The sequence below is a fragment of the Callorhinus ursinus genome, unplaced genomic scaffold (assembly GCF_003265705.2).
Source record: "Callorhinus ursinus isolate GAN/ISIS: 27379988/994484 unplaced genomic scaffold, GSC_fseal_2.0 scaffold10, whole genome shotgun sequence".
Lineage (NCBI taxonomy): Eukaryota > Metazoa > Chordata > Mammalia > Carnivora > Otariidae > Callorhinus > Callorhinus ursinus.
This window is the reverse complement of record NW_027397072.1, coordinates 72,218,903-72,236,034: the sequence shown is the minus strand read 5'-3', so window position 1 is coordinate 72,236,034 and position 17,132 is coordinate 72,218,903. Positions and strand designations below refer to the sequence as shown.

General features: G+C 34.8%; 2 protein-coding genes across 5 annotated transcripts in view; one reads left to right on the top strand and one right to left on the bottom strand.

Annotated features, from left to right (window-relative positions):
- FOXN2 (forkhead box N2) overlaps positions 1-17,132 on the top strand; it is a 63,702-nt gene that overhangs the window by 24,335 nt on the left and 22,235 nt on the right. For 3 of the 4 annotated variants that reach the window (XM_025868864.2, XM_025868863.2, XM_073897741.1), the window contains exon 2: positions 8,472-9,022. In XM_025868864.2, coding sequence (XP_025724649.1) covers positions 8,486-9,022 — 537 coding nt within the window. In that variant the 5' untranslated portion in view covers positions 8,472-8,485. Of the gene's footprint in view, positions 1-5,701; positions 5,726-8,471; positions 9,023-17,132 lie in introns of those variants that run through there. The other variant, XM_073897742.1, reaches the window with a different exon arrangement.
- LOC112821595 (U6 snRNA-associated Sm-like protein LSm3) lies at positions 7,556-8,139 on the bottom strand. Its single transcript, XM_025868866.2, has one exon. The coding sequence runs from the start codon at positions 8,110-8,112 to the stop codon at positions 7,804-7,806; it is 309 nt and encodes a 102-aa protein (XP_025724651.1). The 5' UTR covers positions 8,113-8,139; the 3' UTR covers positions 7,556-7,803.

Sequence of the window (17,132 nt, the reverse complement as noted above, 5' to 3'; positions counted from 1 at the left end):
ATGAGACCTCGAAAAGTGGAGGATACCTGCATATTCAACCCCCATTACTAATCAGAAATGCAAATTAAAACACAAGGAGATGAAATTTCATAGTCGTCAGGTTGGCAAAAAAATTTTTTTGGTGAGTACATGGAGTAGAGAGAATACACATATATTCCTGGTAGCAGTTTGTCATGACCAGTTAAAGTGGAAGAGAAGAATACTCTGTGACCCAATGATTCTACCCAATATATTCTGCTTTTAGTTGTGTACCCCAATAAAGTTCTTGGCAGTTATATTCCGGGAGATGGGAACAAGGATATCCATAACAATGCTACTTGTTGAGGCTATTAAGCCTCAAACATATATAATTGTCCTCAAGAGTATAATAAATTTTGGCATATAATCATAGAGTAGAATACTAGTCATCTGTAAAAGTGAATTATTGCTGCAATCATGTTAATGAATTTGGTGGGGGGAAAAGCAAGTTTCAGTACAATTCAATTTTATATGATGTTTATAAAACATAGAGGGCTAAAAAAGTGTTTAGGGGTCCTAACATGGTAAAACTATAAAGAAAAAATGTTTTTGTTTGCCTAGTCTTTGATACAGTCAATTAAAAACATGGACAAATAAAATTAGTCAAAAAAAATCTGTGTGGTAATAACCAACATTTTGTGTTTAGGAGGTTTCTTAGTTATTTTGGGCAAAAGAGCTATCAATAATAGCTCTTATAATACCTCTAAAGGGTAATATTTGAAAATTCTGTACCTTAGTTTACCTTCTCTGAGCTCTGTTAAGCATTTCCTCTCAGACCATTGTTAATACTGACCGAAGCAAAAGTGCTCTCCTCTGACCTTTTGAGAAATGATCCAAGAATTCCAATACGGAATTTAATTTTTCTTGTCCTAGAATAGAATATCACTGTGATATTGAATATAGTGTGGAAATACGCAAATCTCTGTGAGATATCTTTGAGAGATGCATGGGCTGCACAAATGTGAAAAAGTGATACATTTTAATCCTGAGCCCTCTTCTCAAAATGCTGCCATGGCCTTACACAGTGAATCTCTAGGTAGGGGTTGCAGAGTGATTATACTGGGCTTGTTGGAACTCTCTACTTTTAAATTATTCTTGTCTGAGGAAATTCAGTTTTTTTCCTTAAATGTAGAAGACTTGGAGTCTTAACACAAATGTGTACTTTGCAAAATTGTCTTGTACATTTACCTACTTTTTTGTAGCATTATCTTGGTTTTAGGAGTTGTTTTATTAGTGGATGTATTCATTACTTGGGTTATGCTAGTTACGCTCCTAAGAAATTAGAGTACAGTTTTCAAACCCCACATCATAATCTCTTGACCCTATGCTTATTTTGAGTGACATTTATTATGTGTAACAATAATGCGTGTGTAACAATTATGCATGTAACAATTATTGAAGTGTTGTTTTTAAAAGATTAATAAAAGGAAATGTTACATCACTAGCCCAGATTTCCTTTTATTTCTTTACTTGTTCTGCTTTATGAAGCCAACTTCCTTGCACATTATTAATGACCTCTTACTGAGTGGTTTCAGTTCATTTTAAGAAGCGGTTTCTCATAAAACTAGATTTTTGTGTGTGTGTGAAACTAGAATTTTCCAAACAAAAGTAAAAGCTTTTAAAAAAATTTTTTGGTATGAAATATACAGATCTTTCTTTTCTATACTATATATTTCTGAAAACACTAAAATATTGTGCTAGCTGATGGGTCAACTCACCTAAAAGTATGAAGCTTTGTACCCAGAACACCAACAAAAATAAATTTTAATGTAAGACTATTAGAATATTTTAAAGATATATTAAATTTGTTACAAATAAATACTAAACAATTTAGGTTTTTTAAAAAAAAGATGAAAATAGCCTGATGGAAGGGTTGAAGCTACAGGGTTATGGAGGCCAGGGTAAAAGGCATAAAGATTTGGAGAGAAGAGCTCATTAACACTTCCAAGAAAATGCATGTGGCCAAGCTGTGCCAAGAGGAAGAACATGGGTTGAATGAGAATTGTGTACAATACTGTATTTTCAGCAGCTCGCAGCTTTCCACTGTTGGCCTATTTTGGGTTCAGCTTTATTACTTAGTATTGCAAAAACAGGCTGGTAAAAATCACTTACAAACCAATGTGATTTTCACATTGTACTAAAATCTTTCCCCTATTTACCAGTGAGCTAATTTGTGCTACAGAAGAGCTTGGTTGCAGAATAGGCTGTACTGAATTTAAGAGGTGACTTCTGTTTGGGTTTTTTTTTTTTTCTTTTGTTTTGGCTTTTTTTTTTTCCCCTGAGGTGGCTTCTGTTTTTGACTTGAGGTCTTTGATAAGTCCATGACCTTTTTGTGATCTGATTCTTTGTGAAGTGGAAATACTAAAAAATAATCCAGCACAACTTTTTCCCCCTTGAGTGTATTTTAATTTTTTACTATAAAAATAATAAAAACATTAAAGAAAAACTGGTAAAGAGAACAAAGAAAAAAATTATCGAGTTGCTAATATAAACCAGTGTTTTATATATTTTTACTTTTTCACCAATTTTTAATAAGCTTTTTTGTTTACTTCATAGTCTTCAAGAGAGTCATTTTTAATGACTAAAAGATTGAATAGATGCACTTCAGTTTAGCTGTTTCTCTATAATAAAATGTAGAAGTTGTTTATACTTTTCTATTGTCTTTAATAATTCTTGGATGAGTGTGTGTGTGTGTGTGTGTGTGTGTGTGTGTGTGTGTGTGTATAAAAGACGAGGAAGAAAGAGAATCTGTTTTTCCTATGTAGGATTATTTCACTGAAGTGACATAGTGATTCAACAATTACATACTTTAAAAATCCTCATTACAATAAGTACATTACAATATTATTTTTTTAAGATTTATTTATTTATTTTAGAGGGGAGAGAATCCTGAAGTGGACTCCCCACTGAGTGCAGACCCTCCAAAATCATGACCTGAGCCGAAATCAACAGATGCTTAACTGACTGAGCCACCCAGGCACCCCAGTATATTATAATATTACTGACTATATTCCCTGTTCTATACTTTTCATCCCCATGACTTGCTTATTTTATAACTGGAAGTTTGTATTTCTTAATCCCTTTCACCCATTTCACCCATCCCTCCATACTCTTCCTTTTAGTAACCACCAGTTCTCCATATTTATGAGTCTGTTTCTCTCTTTATTGATATTGTTTGTTTTGTTTTGTTTTTTAGATTCCATATGTAAGTGAAATCATATGGTTTTTGTCTTTCTGTGTCTGACTTATTTCACTTAGCATAATATCCTCTAGGTCCATCCATGTTGTCATAAGTGGCAAGATTTCATTCCTTTTTATGGCTGAGTAATATTCCATTGCTTGTATATACCATATCTTATTTATCCATTCATCTAACAGTGGACACTTAAGTTATGTCTATACCTTGGCTATTATAAGTAATGCTGCAGTAAATATAGGGATGCTATTATCTTTCTGTATTAGTGTTTTTGTTTTCTTTGGGTAAATACTCAGAAGTTGAATTATAAGATCCTATGGTACTTCTATTTTTAATTTTTCAAGGAACCTCTGTACTGTTTTCCACAGTGGCTGTACCAATTCATATCTCACCAGTAGTTCATGAGAGTTCTCTTTTCTCCATGTCCTCACCAATACTTGGCTGTTTCTTATCTTTCTGATACTAGCCATTCTGGCTGGTATAAGGTGATATCTCATTCTGGTTCTGATTTGCATTTCCCTCATGGTTTGTGATGTTGGGCATCTTTTTATGGGTCTGTTGTCCATCTGTATGTCTTTGGAAAAATGTCTATTCAGGTCCTCTGCCCATTTTTAATTGGATTATTTGGGGGGGGGTGGTGTTGTTGTATGAGTTCTTTATATATTTTGGATATTTAACCCCTTAATGTATATATCATTTGCAAAAATTTTCTCCCATTCAGTGGAGAAAACTTTTTATCTTGTTTATGGTTTCCTTTTTTCTGCAGAAACTTTTTAGTTTGATATAGTCCCATTGTTTATTTTTGCTTTTGTTTCCCTTGCCTAAGAAGACAGATCCAGAAAAATATTGCTATAGTTGATGTCTGAGAGATTACTGACTTTTCTTTTAGGAGTTTTCTGGTTTTAGGTCTTACATTTAGGTCTTTAATCTATTTTAGTTTATTTTTGTGAATGGTTTAAGAAAGTGGTTCAGTTTTGGGGCGCCTGGGTAGTTCAGTCATTAAGCATCTGCCTTTGGCTCGGGTCATGATCCCAGGGTCCTGGGATCGAGAGCCCCGCATCAGGCTCCCTGCTCTCTGGGAAGCCTGCTTCTCCCTCTCCCACTCCCCCTGCTTGTGTTCCTGCTCTCACTATCTCTCTGTCAAATAAATAAATAAAATCTTAAAAAAAAAAAAGGTGGTACAGTTTCATTCTTAATGAATGTAGCTGTCCAGTTTTCCCGGCACCATTTTTCGAAGAAGCTCTCTTTCCCCATTTGTATGTTCTTGTCTCCTTTGTTGTAGATTAATTGACCATATACGTGTGGGTTTATTTCTGGGTTCTCAATTCTGTTCCATTGATCTATGAATTATTGGGTCAAAGAATATGACATTTTTAATGATTCTTGGTGCATATTGCCAGTTAGCATTCCAAAATGGCACTAGCTCCTTGCCCAAAATCAGGTATTAAATATAATATTTTTTAAAGCATTGTTAACTTGGGCAAAAGTAGATTTTTTTATTACTAATATTTATGCTTACTGCATACCAGGCACTGTGCCAAATACATTGTCATATTTAATATCACATTTGTGTTTTGCTTTGTGTTTCTTTGATTATCAGTGAAGTTGGATATTTTCTAATATATGTTTGCTATTTATATACTTACTTCATTTGTGAGAAAAGATACATTTGCCTGTTTATTGTGGTGGACTTAGTATTCTAAGTGGATGGTATCCTAAAGTATACTAAAAGAATAGTTTAGAAACAGCTCTTTTCCTCTCCTTGAAAATACAGTCACAGTTCAAAGCTTCCTGAGAGAATGTCAGCCTTTCAGTGTCAGTACTTGATTTTTTAACTTTGCTTGGCTTTACATTTTGTGTAATCTTTGGCATATATGCTGCCGTAATATTGCTTTACATATTAAAGTAATGGGATTTTATTCTAAACTTCTAATTCAGAGGAATAACATATATTTGTAACCATCTGAATTAGTTTTTGAGACTATATGTTATTCTCATATCTGTCAACAATGTGTCTTAATTAGTATTGCTAAAAATATAAGTTACTTAAGAGATTGAGTATACTCTAATGGACAAAGAATTGAATATTGAACTCAGTCCGGTTTATAATTTTGGCTCTATTAATTTTAGAACTTTAGGCAAATGGCTTACTTTGCTTCCATTTCCTTATTAATAACAATGAATTTCAGTTTTCTGATTGTTACCAGTTAGAATGTTTTCTAGCATGGATTTTCTTTTAAAATAAAATAATTCTTTTTTTTTTTTAAGATTTTATTTATTTGACAGAGAGACACAGCGAGAGAGGGAACACAAGCAGGGGGAGTGGGAGAGGGAGAAGCCGGCTCCCCACCAAGCAGGGAGCCTGATGCGGGGCTCAATCCCAGGACCCTGGGATCATGACCTGAGCCGAAGGCAGACGTTCGGCTGAGTCACCGAGGCGCCCTTAAAATAAAATAATTCTTAAAGGCAGGTGACACGGCACTTGGTACAGAGTAAACATATATGTTGATTGTAAGTTCATTTCAGTTTGAAATTATTATAATTTGAATGCCAACTCATGCCCAACATTTTGTTAAGATTCATTAGGAATACAAAAGTAAAAAACTTACACATTATGGAATTCATGGCTGTGAAGAAAGGAACATACACAGAACTAAGTAGCAGTGCGGAGTAAGTAGAGATTTTCAAGCCCATAGCATAGTATCTATAATATAGTAAAATTTCAGTAAGTGTCAGCTACTGATATTTGGTACTCTCTGATTTCTATATGATTGAAGATAAATGGAGATAATAGGTGAGAGGCAGAAGCAGAACATTGGAAATGAGTCATTCCTGTCTTTGAACACTGACTGCTAAGAGTGTTTTTTTTTTTAAAGGAAGCAAGATATTCTTCCACCAGTGAATTCTCATTGATCGCATTTTTGAAATTCTCTATGGGTAAAGAGACTTTGGTGGTAAAGTGAATATGGTCAGCCACATAGGACAGGGTGTCATCTCTGAAATATATTACGTGCACATATGCATGCACACATGTGCATATGTTTATGAATATGTGGTTTTCATAATTGATTGAAATATAAACCAAATTTTTTCAGTTTGATCTTTTCCTTTTAAAATGTCTTGGTATGTCAAGTTATAGATACAGATCTAAGTAAGAAAGATAGTAACTGGATATGGAGAGAACGGTAGTAAGATTTAAAATAGATGGGATTTGGGTCATTGGTATTCACTGGTGATGAGTTTGCCTTCTTATCTTACCAGAATAATGTCGTAGTTAGAGTTGTAGTTCTGAAGTCAGTATGCCCAGGTTTAAATTCTGTTGTTTCCCATTACTAACCAGGTAAACTAAAACAGGATGCTTAACCTCTGAGTCATTTTCCTCATTTGTAAAATTGGGTTAATAATAGTGCTTACTTTATAGGGTTTAATTGATAGTTAATTGAGATATAGTTTGTGGTGTTTAGCACAATGCCTGGTCCCAAAAATATTAGCTGATGCTGTTGATAATTAAGTGCTTTGAGACTACATCTGTTAATAGCTACCAGAATCCAGATAGACTGTTCTACATGTAATATTGACTGGTTTTCATAGTTCTTGGAGTAAACTGCCAACTTTGTTCTAAGTAAAATAAAACTGTAGGGGTACTTCTCTTATTTCAGTTATATAAGCATAAGTAGATTGAATAGGATAATGGAAGACAAAGTTTTTCACTGAATTCATGAATGAGGTACTTTTATGAACCACTACAAATGAATTTAATATAGTACATTACTTATATCACTTTTCTCTTTGGTCAGTTATTTTCCCATGATAAGTTTTTTGCATTGAAGTATGTTTCAAAAGTAAAACAAAAGACATTTGAGAAAATAGAAATAAAAATGGATAGTTTAGAAATAGCTTTTTTTCCCACTCTCCTTGAAAATACAGTGATAATTCAAATTTTACTTAGAGAATGCCAGCCTTTCAGTGTCAGTACTTGATGAGATGATATAGAATTCAGTTAAAATATTGCATGTAATAAGAATAAATTTACAGTAAATAATAATTTTGCTGATAATGAATTTAGTGAATAAGAAATGTTATTTAGTATAATCTATAAAAATGTTAGAGATTATTTATCTCTATAGTAAATATTTCAGATTTGAGGAAAGGGTTTGTTTAGAGTTATTGTTTAAGCAATATTTTAAATTTGGCTTAATGTTGAATTTAAATTTAATTATTAAATAAATATTTATTTGAATTTAAATTTATTAAATTTAAATTTGGTTATTTTCTATAAGAAAGGTCATAGGTCCTTAAAATGCATGGATTATAAAGTCTTATAATTCAAAGAAAGTCTGCTCACTTTTTATTTTTTTTTCCTGCATCTTGGTGATCACATTTATTGAAAGGGTTGGAAAAAAATTAAAATGCCCTTTAGCTTAAGAATTTTTTAGTTATCCGCAAATCAACTCGTTTCAGGAGTGGAAGAATCCTTGGTCATTTCTTAATATCAAAATTTATGCAGGTTTCTCTTTTGAATGTCTTCTACATTTAAAGAGGCAATCATACAAAAGCTCCTATATTCCATACATGATAAATTCTTTGTTTCAGCCAACTCTTAAAGGAGGGGCAACTAGTACAACACCATCTCCCCGGACAAAAAGCATTGGAATATTCCGTTTTGTTGATTTATATATCTCTTCGTATGTTTCCTCATCTATTTCTATAGTAGTCACAGTTTCTTCCACATCTCCCAATATCATATTTAAATGCTGATCATAAGCATGTAATCTGCCTCGAAGCTCTCTGTCATTTCTCATTTTCACATAAATTCGCTCATCCAGGCTGAGCCTGATGAGATCCAGGGGCTCTTCTACAGTGTTGGTAGTTTGTTGCTGGTCCACGTCGTCCGCCATGTTTCAAATCCCGAAAGTCTGCTCACTTTTAATAATAACCATTACTTATTAGGCTGTAACTGTAGGCTCAGGACTTTATTAAGTATTCAAAATATATTTATTTACTTTTATTAAATCACTCATACATATGGTGTTATAATTCTGTATTTTATTTACAGCCATTTCGAGTAATATGAAATAAATTCTCTTCCTTGTTTTGTAACCTTTAATGTCTTTGTTGTACAAATATTGTGCTTAAATATTATGTGGGATAATTGCAAAATTTCTGATTTGGTGATATTTAAATATGTATTTTCTTTTTCCATGAGCTTACGAATCTTAAGTATTATATTGATTGACAGTTGTTTTCTTTATTGCAGAACTGTAAGTGTAAATGGGTCCAGTAATTGGAATGACTCCAGAAAAGAGAGCTGAAACTCCAGGAGCTGAAAAGGTTGCAGGATTAAGCCAGATTTACAAAATGGGAAGCTTGCCTGAAGCTGTTGATGCTGCCAGGCCAAAGGCCACTCTAGTGGACAGTGAGTCAGCAGATGATGAACTCACAAACTTGAACTGGCTTCATGAAAGTACTAATCTTCTAACACACTTCAGCCTTGGAAGTGAGGGTCTTCCAATTGTTAGTCCATTGTATGACATAGAGGGAGATGATGTGCCATCCTTAGGACCATCTTGCTATCAGAACCCAGAAAAAAAATCAGCAACTGCAAAGCCCCCATATTCCTTTAGTCTTCTCATTTACATGGCTATTGAACACTCTCCAAATAAATGTTTGCCTGTCAAAGAAATTTATAGCTGGATTTTGGACCGCTTCCCATATTTTGCTACTGCACCAACAGGCTGGAAGAATTCTGTTCGACATAATCTGTCCCTGAATAAATGTTTTCAGAAAGTGGAAAGAAGCCATGGCAAGGTCAGTGTTTATGAACATTGCTGTATTTGGGGAGGTGGGGGAGAATTAACATCAAGACCTTAAAATATGGGGAAACTAAAGGAAGACAAAAAGTAGTCAACTCATAATTACTTCAGTTTTAGCTTAATTATATTCATCATTTGCTTTCATTGAGATGTTTTTAAATTTCTTAAATATTGATATAAATCTAATAATTTCAGTCTACTATAGGACATAAATTAGTTTTCTAATATTCTAATTTTCTATTCTTAGTTTCTGTAGTGTTCTGTCACTGTATCAATATGTGTTACTTATTTACTCAGTATGACAGTCTCAGTCTTATAATTGGAATGTAGACCATTTACATTAATTGATATGGTTGGCTATAAATCTATCATCATGCTATTTTCTATTTGCTCTATTCTTTTCTCCCACTTCTGTCTTTTTAAGGATTGAGTATTTTTTTATGATTCAGTTTTATCTCTACTATTGGCTTATCAGCTATTCTCTTTTTGGGGGCTGCTGGTGGTGGTGAAGGTTGCTATTATACTTTTGAGTATATATCTTTAATTTATCACCATTATACTATTACGCCACTTATTATATGGCTTTTCACAGATAAAGTTGACTAATCATGATGCTTATCAGGATCAATTCCTTTTTTTTTTTGGATAAGTTTATTTAACATTTCTTATAGTTCAAATCTGGCAATGAATTTATAAGAATCTTTTTGTGGAGGTTAAGAAGGTTTTTTTTTTCTTGAAGGATTTTAAAGATGCTTCTCTCTTGTGTTCTGGCTTATATAATGTCTGATAAGAAGTCTGCTGCCATTCTTATCTTTATTCCTCTGTAATGTTTCTTTTCTTTCTTTTTTTTTTCTCTTTTTCCTGTCTGACTTCCATGACTTTTCTCTTTATATCACTACTTTTAAGCAGTTGACTGTGGTGCACCTAGGTGTGTTTTTCTTTATTTTTATTCTGTTTTGGTTTTTCAGAGGTTCTTGGATCTGTGATTTGTTGTCATTTATTAAATTTAGAAAAGTTTTGTTCATTATCTCTTCAAATATTTCTGTGGCTCACTTCCCGCTTCTGGGACTCCAAGTAAAAATATGTTAGTCCATTTGCTATTGTCTCACCTCTTAGTTGCTCTTCCCTAGTTTCTACTCTTTTCTCTCTTTGTTTCAGTTTGGATCATTTCTTTCAATCTTTTATAGGTTTAGTCTTCCCTCTGTTGTGTTCATTCTGTCGATAAATCTGATAAAGGACTTCTGCATATTTATCATTTCTCGCATTTTCATTTGCCCGCCCTCCTTTTTTTTTTTGGCAGCAAAGCAAGGTTTGTTGAGCAGTAGTAAAGTGATAGTACAAAGCTCCCAAAGAGGGAGGGAACTCAAGAAGGTTGCCCTTCATTTGCCTTTTTAAAAGTAGTTTCCATCTTTTTGCTGAAATTTCCCACCAGATCCATAAACATATTAATTATAGATACAGTATATCTTCTGGTCCATCTTTGTGTCTGATTTTGTTGACTGTTTTATCTCCTGTTTTTGTGTGTGTTTCTTAATTTTGGATTAAATGTCAAACATTGTTTGTAAGAGAAACATGCCTCTACTTTTGTCAGATTGTTAGCATGAAACAGGTATTGGTCAATCTAGGAAATAATTGGGCTGGGTTTAGGTTTTGTGCTTGTCATAATTACCTTCTGAGTACCACAGGCTTCAAATTCATACAGAGATGGACTGCTATTACTTTGTGCTTAATGTGAGTCCTGGAGTATCAGATGATTTTTCTTAGCATTTCTGCTTTACCTTTATCTTTCAGCTTGTGATATATTTGGAGGCAGGAAGGGAGTTAGATATTTCTCTCTGCGCTCTTGCCCCTCCCATAGCAATTGCTTTTTACTTACTATGAAGCTCTTGGGATGGGAGCAGGAGTTTCTTGATTCTTCTGCTCTAGTTTTAGTATTAAGCAGACTTTGTATGCCTTTGTCTCAAAAGTAGGACTTCCCTTACCTTCCCATGGAGCAGACAGTCTCTTCCATCTACTCAGAGTGGAGTCTAGAGCTGTAATCAGTAGCCAGTTATCTACATGTGGCTAGTGGTTGGCATATTGGACAGTACAGATATATGATATTTCTTTCATTGTAGAAAGTCCTATTGGACAGCACTGCTCCAGAGCTCAGGCCAATTTCCTGCTTATTCCCTTCAAGATAGATAAATTCTGCCTAGCATCAGTGGGAGGTCCTGGGTACAAGTAAGTTACCATTTCCTTTCTCAGGGGCAGCAGATCTCTGCTTTGTATCATCTGGTCATGAGCAGATTTCCTGCCTATTACCTAATGACACATGGCCATTGCTTAGTGTTAGTAAAGTGTGAGGATAGTTGAGTGTTGTATTTTTCTCCAGCAGTAGCCATCCTTTACCTAGGACTGGAGTGAGGAGGGTGTCTTTCAGTGGCAGACAGCTTTTGCTTCATAGTGGAGCTTTGTCCAGCATGTACGCAGGTTGTGTGACTGTCCCACAATGACACCTGATCTCATCTTATGGTCATTTAAAGCCTGGAATATGGATGAGCTTTGCCTGATATCCTTGTTCCAGCCTTAAGCCTTAGTATGTTCTGCACATCCATCACCATCTCCAAGGGTGTCTGTCTTAGGTCTCCTGCTGTGTCTAAAGTCGTTCTGTGGAGCACTGGATGGAGGCCTGTAGAAAAATGCTGGCTAGTAGATTCAGACCCTCTGTCTGGAAATGCCAAGGATTTTAAATTATCTTGCTGGCTCACACTTGGCTTTTAAGAATTTGTTGTTGTTTAAACATTTTATTTATTTATTTGAGAGTGAAAGACAGTGACAGAGATAGAGCACGAGCAGGAAGGAGAGGGAGAAGCAGGCTCCCCACTGAGCAGGGAGCCTGACTCCGGGCTCTATCCCAGGACCCTGGGATGAAGGCAGACGCTTAACTGACTGAGCCACCCAGGTGCCCCTGCTTTTAACAATTCGTTAAAATTTGAGTCTTTTTTTTTTTAACCTTATTTTATGACTGCCACTTTTTCTGTACTCTCCCAAAGGTAAAACAGTTCATATGTTCCATCTCTCCTAACAAGTCCCTGTCACACTTTAGAATTCATTTCTTTCAGTTGTCTTGTGGCCTTAGCTCTCAGATGAGCTCATAAAAAATTATGATTTTGTGGATTATTTGGTTTTTTTCTTGTTAGGCTGGTAACTGTGTTCTCTGATGGCTTCCTCTACTCCCAGATGGTAGAAGAACTCTCTTATTCTTGTTTTGAATAAAAATTAAGAGCAAGTAATTATGTTTTTAAGTGACTGAAGGATTTTTCTAAGATAGTGCCGTTCAAACTTAAGTGTATTCACTGATATCTGGGGATCTTGTTAAAGTGCAGATTCTGATTCAGCAAATCTATGGTGGAGATTGAGGCTTTCTTTTCTAACAGGCTCCCCATTGATCCTGGTGCCATTAGTCCATGAGTAGCAAGACATTAGGATATATCATCATCTATCATCATCTTACAGCTAACTTAAGGAGGTTGTATTAGTTATCTTTTGTAACATATTGCTGTCTAACACATTGTCTACTACACATGGAATATTTATGAAGACCAACTATGTGTTAGGCCATTAAAAAAACCTCAATAATTTCAAAGGATCAGTCTCTGTCATAGACAGCCTCCAAGAGGCCCCCAAATGAGCCCTACCTTCCACTATTCTTGCCCTTGTAGAGTTCCCTTCAGTAATGAATAGGACTGACCTGTGTAACCAAGAGGATATTATGGAAATGATGGATCATGCCTTTTGAGGCTAGGTCATAAAAGGTACTATAGCTTCCATCTTGGGCTCTTGGATAACTAGCTATAGGGGAAGCCAGATGCCATATCATAAGGACATTTAAGCAGCCTTATGGAGAAGCCTATGTGTCAAGGAAATGTGGCCTTCTATCAACAGTTGTGTGAATAAGCCATCTTGGAAGCAGATTCCCCCAGCCTCAAACTTTCCTTTCAGATGACTGAAAGTTTTAGGAATGTTGGATATGTTCTTTCCAACATGTATTGTTGGATTTTATTTTGAATTATATCACTTAATTATTTTCTAGTTTAAGACCTATTGTGTTTATGCTTATGATGGGACATAAAAGGAGAACTGTCTGTTAGGTACTTAGAAATATGGTACAGGAGTAGTGGTAATGTGGGATTAAAGCTCTAAATTTGGAAGTCATCAGCACTGATTTTCAGTAGAAAAATCTAGGAAAAGTATATTATAGTGGAAGCAAAGGATGGTAAATTTTAAGTGTGAATGAGCAACAGTATCAAATGTTGCAGAAATCTTAAATGATTGGTTAAGAAGAAGTGATTGAGACAACTAGCAGCCAACAGATGAGAATTCAAAATATTGTGTGCTGGTATATGTGGGGTGGGGATTGTGTTGGGATGGGGATATAGCTTTTGTAAATTCTCAAGGTATAAATATTTCCATCATGGCCAGTTTCAAACTACCAGCATTCTGTCATTAAATGTGAAGTTGATAGGAGATGTTTATAATGAGCAGTACACCACTGTGTGTAAAGAATTAATCTAATTCAATAAGAAAAAGAAAACTAATTAAAAAATGGATAAGAATATGAACAGGCAGTTAACAGAGGAGGAAATACAAATAGCCAATAAGCATGCAGAGATGTTTATCCTCACTAGTAATCAGGGACATACAAACTAAAAGAACCCACAGAAATAGTTGTACCCCATTAGAATGCAAAAATTTTAAATGTTTGATAATACCAATTTAGTTAAGGATAGGGGAAATAATACCAATATTTTCATACCACTAACAGGAATGTAAATTAGTACAACCATTTTTGAGGGCAACTTGGCTACAATTATTAAAATTAGAAATGTACATATCTTTTGATCTAGTGGATTAGATTCTGATTTCTCCCCTAGAGTAAGATTCATACTTGCATACAAGGAGACATATATCCACTGTGGTATTGTTTGTAATAAAAATTGCAGAATAATATGTCCAGTATAGTTGGATTTGTGGTAGTGATCAAAAGGGATTTGTTTTTATCCTTAATTTTTAAATGTGTGCGTTATTTCCATAATTAACCTGAGCATTTTTGAATGCTCAGAGAAAGAAAGAGGTTAAGGAAGTGAGAGCTAGCGAACAAGAAAGCATACAGTCCAGAGTCTGGGAAGAGTGTGATAAAGAGAAAGAAATCATCTTAAGAGATAATAAAAAATATGAGGATAAATATAGAAATTGTAATATATTGGGATAAAAATTAGTAAGCTATTACAGCAGGTCAGGGTAGGAGGAAAAAAACTGGCAGGTGATGGTCTTCACAAAAATCAATAGCCACTCTGCTTAAATGTCTGAAGTTTGGACAGAAAGTGATACATTCAGGTAGGATTGGGGTTGCTTGTGGATTTTTTTTTTTTTTAATTTATGAAATACTTCTGGAATCAGTGTTTCAGAATAACAGTACTTCTCTTGTAATCTACAGAAGGCAAGTAAGTTATACTTACATCCAATAAATGTTGGAATTGAATTTGGCAACTTTGCCAGCACTTTTCTGATGAATATCTCTTATCTCTAGATGATAATCTCAAAAAAATGGCAAGATGGCAAGGTCTGGGTCAAACTACAAAGTGATAATGATACCCAGCCAGCTGGATAGCTTCTGATTAGATTTTTCCCCCTATCATCCATACCATAGTTAATACTCTCAATAGATAGGTCTAAAAATTTTAGCTTGGTATTTATCTGCCTCGGTATTTTAAAATTATAAGTTTTTTTTTTAAGATTTTATTTATTTATTTGACAGAGAGAGACACAGCGAGAGAGGGAACACAAGCAGGGGGAGTGGGAAAGGGAGAAGCACGCTTCCCGCGGAGCAGGGAGCCTGCCGCGGGGCTCGATCCCAGGACCCTGGGATCATGACCTGAGCCAAAGGCAGACACTTAACAACTGAGCCACCCAGGTGCCCCAAAAATTATAAAAGTTAGACATGGTCTTTTTTTGGTTTGTTTTGGTTTGGGTTTCATGTTTTAAATATTTAAACATCCAGGTCTTGTATCTACTTCTCTAAATTTTTATAAAGCCAAACTAAGACACTGACTTGAGCTGGGAAACACAAAATTAGAAATTTTGCCTGGTTTAGTACAGTTTTAGTCTTTACTTTTGCATAGTGATGACTCGCTGCAATAGCTAAATCCCAGGAAAAGAAGTCATGCCAACCACTGTAAAAGTTCATGCTTTAAACTATAAACAGGACTTATGAATGCCCTTTTTGATTAGTAAATTCTTTTTAATTCAGTCATTCTAAAAAACCACAGAAAAGATAATCAGGGGAGGAAACCATTAAAATGTACAGGGCAAGTACATAAAAACATCTCAGGAATAGTGAACATTGCCTTTTCTCCCAAACTATTCTTTACAACTAACATTAAGATCTTTTTTTTTTTTTTAATTTGCCTTACTGGTTATGATGTTCAGGTATTCTTTTTATTTTTTTTAAGATTTTATTTACTTGACAGAGAGAGAGGGAGACACAGTGAGAGAGGGAACACAAGCAGAGAGAGTGGGAGAGGGAGAAGCAGGCTTCCCGCCGAGCAGGGAGCCTGATGCGGGGCTCGATCCCAGGACCCCGGGATCATGACCCGACCCGAAGGCAGACGCTTAACGACTGAGCCACCCAGGTGCCCCAACATTAAGATCTTTTTAAAGTTCATTTCTTAGTATATTCCTTATTTCTTCAAAACCTTCCGTGGTTCTCTACCAAGTTAAGTCCAGAAGCCTCATAGTTCCAAAATGCAAAATAAATGAGAGAGTGCATATTTCCTGTTTCCATTGCACAGGTTTATTTTGTTATAGGCAAATTTAGTTTAAAACAATATTTAACGTCTGAAACTCTTTATTATTTGTGTTCTGTCATCTAAGCACAATAACAAAGGGGCAAGGTTTTTAAGTGAGAGTTAGTTTAAAATAAATTCCTCTTTGCTGAAGACTCTAAAACATAATGTTAGCAAATATATAATTTTATCTCTTGTTACTGATAGTTTGTGAACAGACCCAGTGAAAGGAAATGCTGCCATGGTAACATAACCAGACTGTTATTTGGAGACCTTACTCAAGATAATACTTAACTGTCCTGAACGGCAGGTTTTCAGTACCAGTTCTTCCAATTTACTATTTCAAGGAAATAGCAATTCTACTATGGTCAAAACAATTTGTAATTCACACGATAGAATTTTAAAAAGTAGACTGTTGAACCAGTTTCTAAGAGTGTGTAATCTCGGGAATACCAAGATAGAACATGGCTAGAATTGTTAAAATAATTGTCTTAATCAATATATGAAAAATAATTCATACATATCTTTTCTGTATGAAACTGAAGTGGGTTGGGCAAAGGATGTTGTGGGCACTAATGTTTTAAAGTTTTATTTCCCTTTCGTTAAAAAACACATTTATCCCTTGGGCCAACTGACTGAAAACATATCTAATTTAAGTAATTTCATCCAAAAATACATTTGTAAAATTTGACTTCCTTTGAAAAACAAATCAAAATTTCAGATACTCACTTGGTATATAGTTCATGTGATATTTTGTTACTGAAGGCCAGAAAAAAGTTTCACCTAATAGTATAGTATGTTTCTTTCTATATTACAGTATGATATGACAGCTATGGTTTTCTTTTCCTATACATTTAGGTTGCTAGGATGTTAAAAACTGCTTACATTGATAGCATACTTTTTCTAAAACAAGGTCTATTTTCCCTTTAAATTTAGTTAATTCCTTGTTCTTTATTACCTTTTATCTCTTACTCAGAATTAATTGATTTTGTTCTTATGGTTGATTTTTTCAGGATTCACTCTTAGAGGTAAAGGAGTAGGAATATGCTGTTATTAAACTATATAAACTTGGGGCACCTGGGTGGCTCAGTCGGTTCAGCAGCCAACTCTTGATTTCAGCTCAGGTTCATAATATTGGTCCCAGGATCAAGCCCCGCATCAGGCTGCCTGTTCAATGGGGAGTCTACTTCTCTCTCTCCTTCTGCCTCTCTCTGTGCTCGTGTTCTCTCTCTCGATCGCTCTCTCTGTCAAATAAATAAATAAAATCTTAAAAAAAAA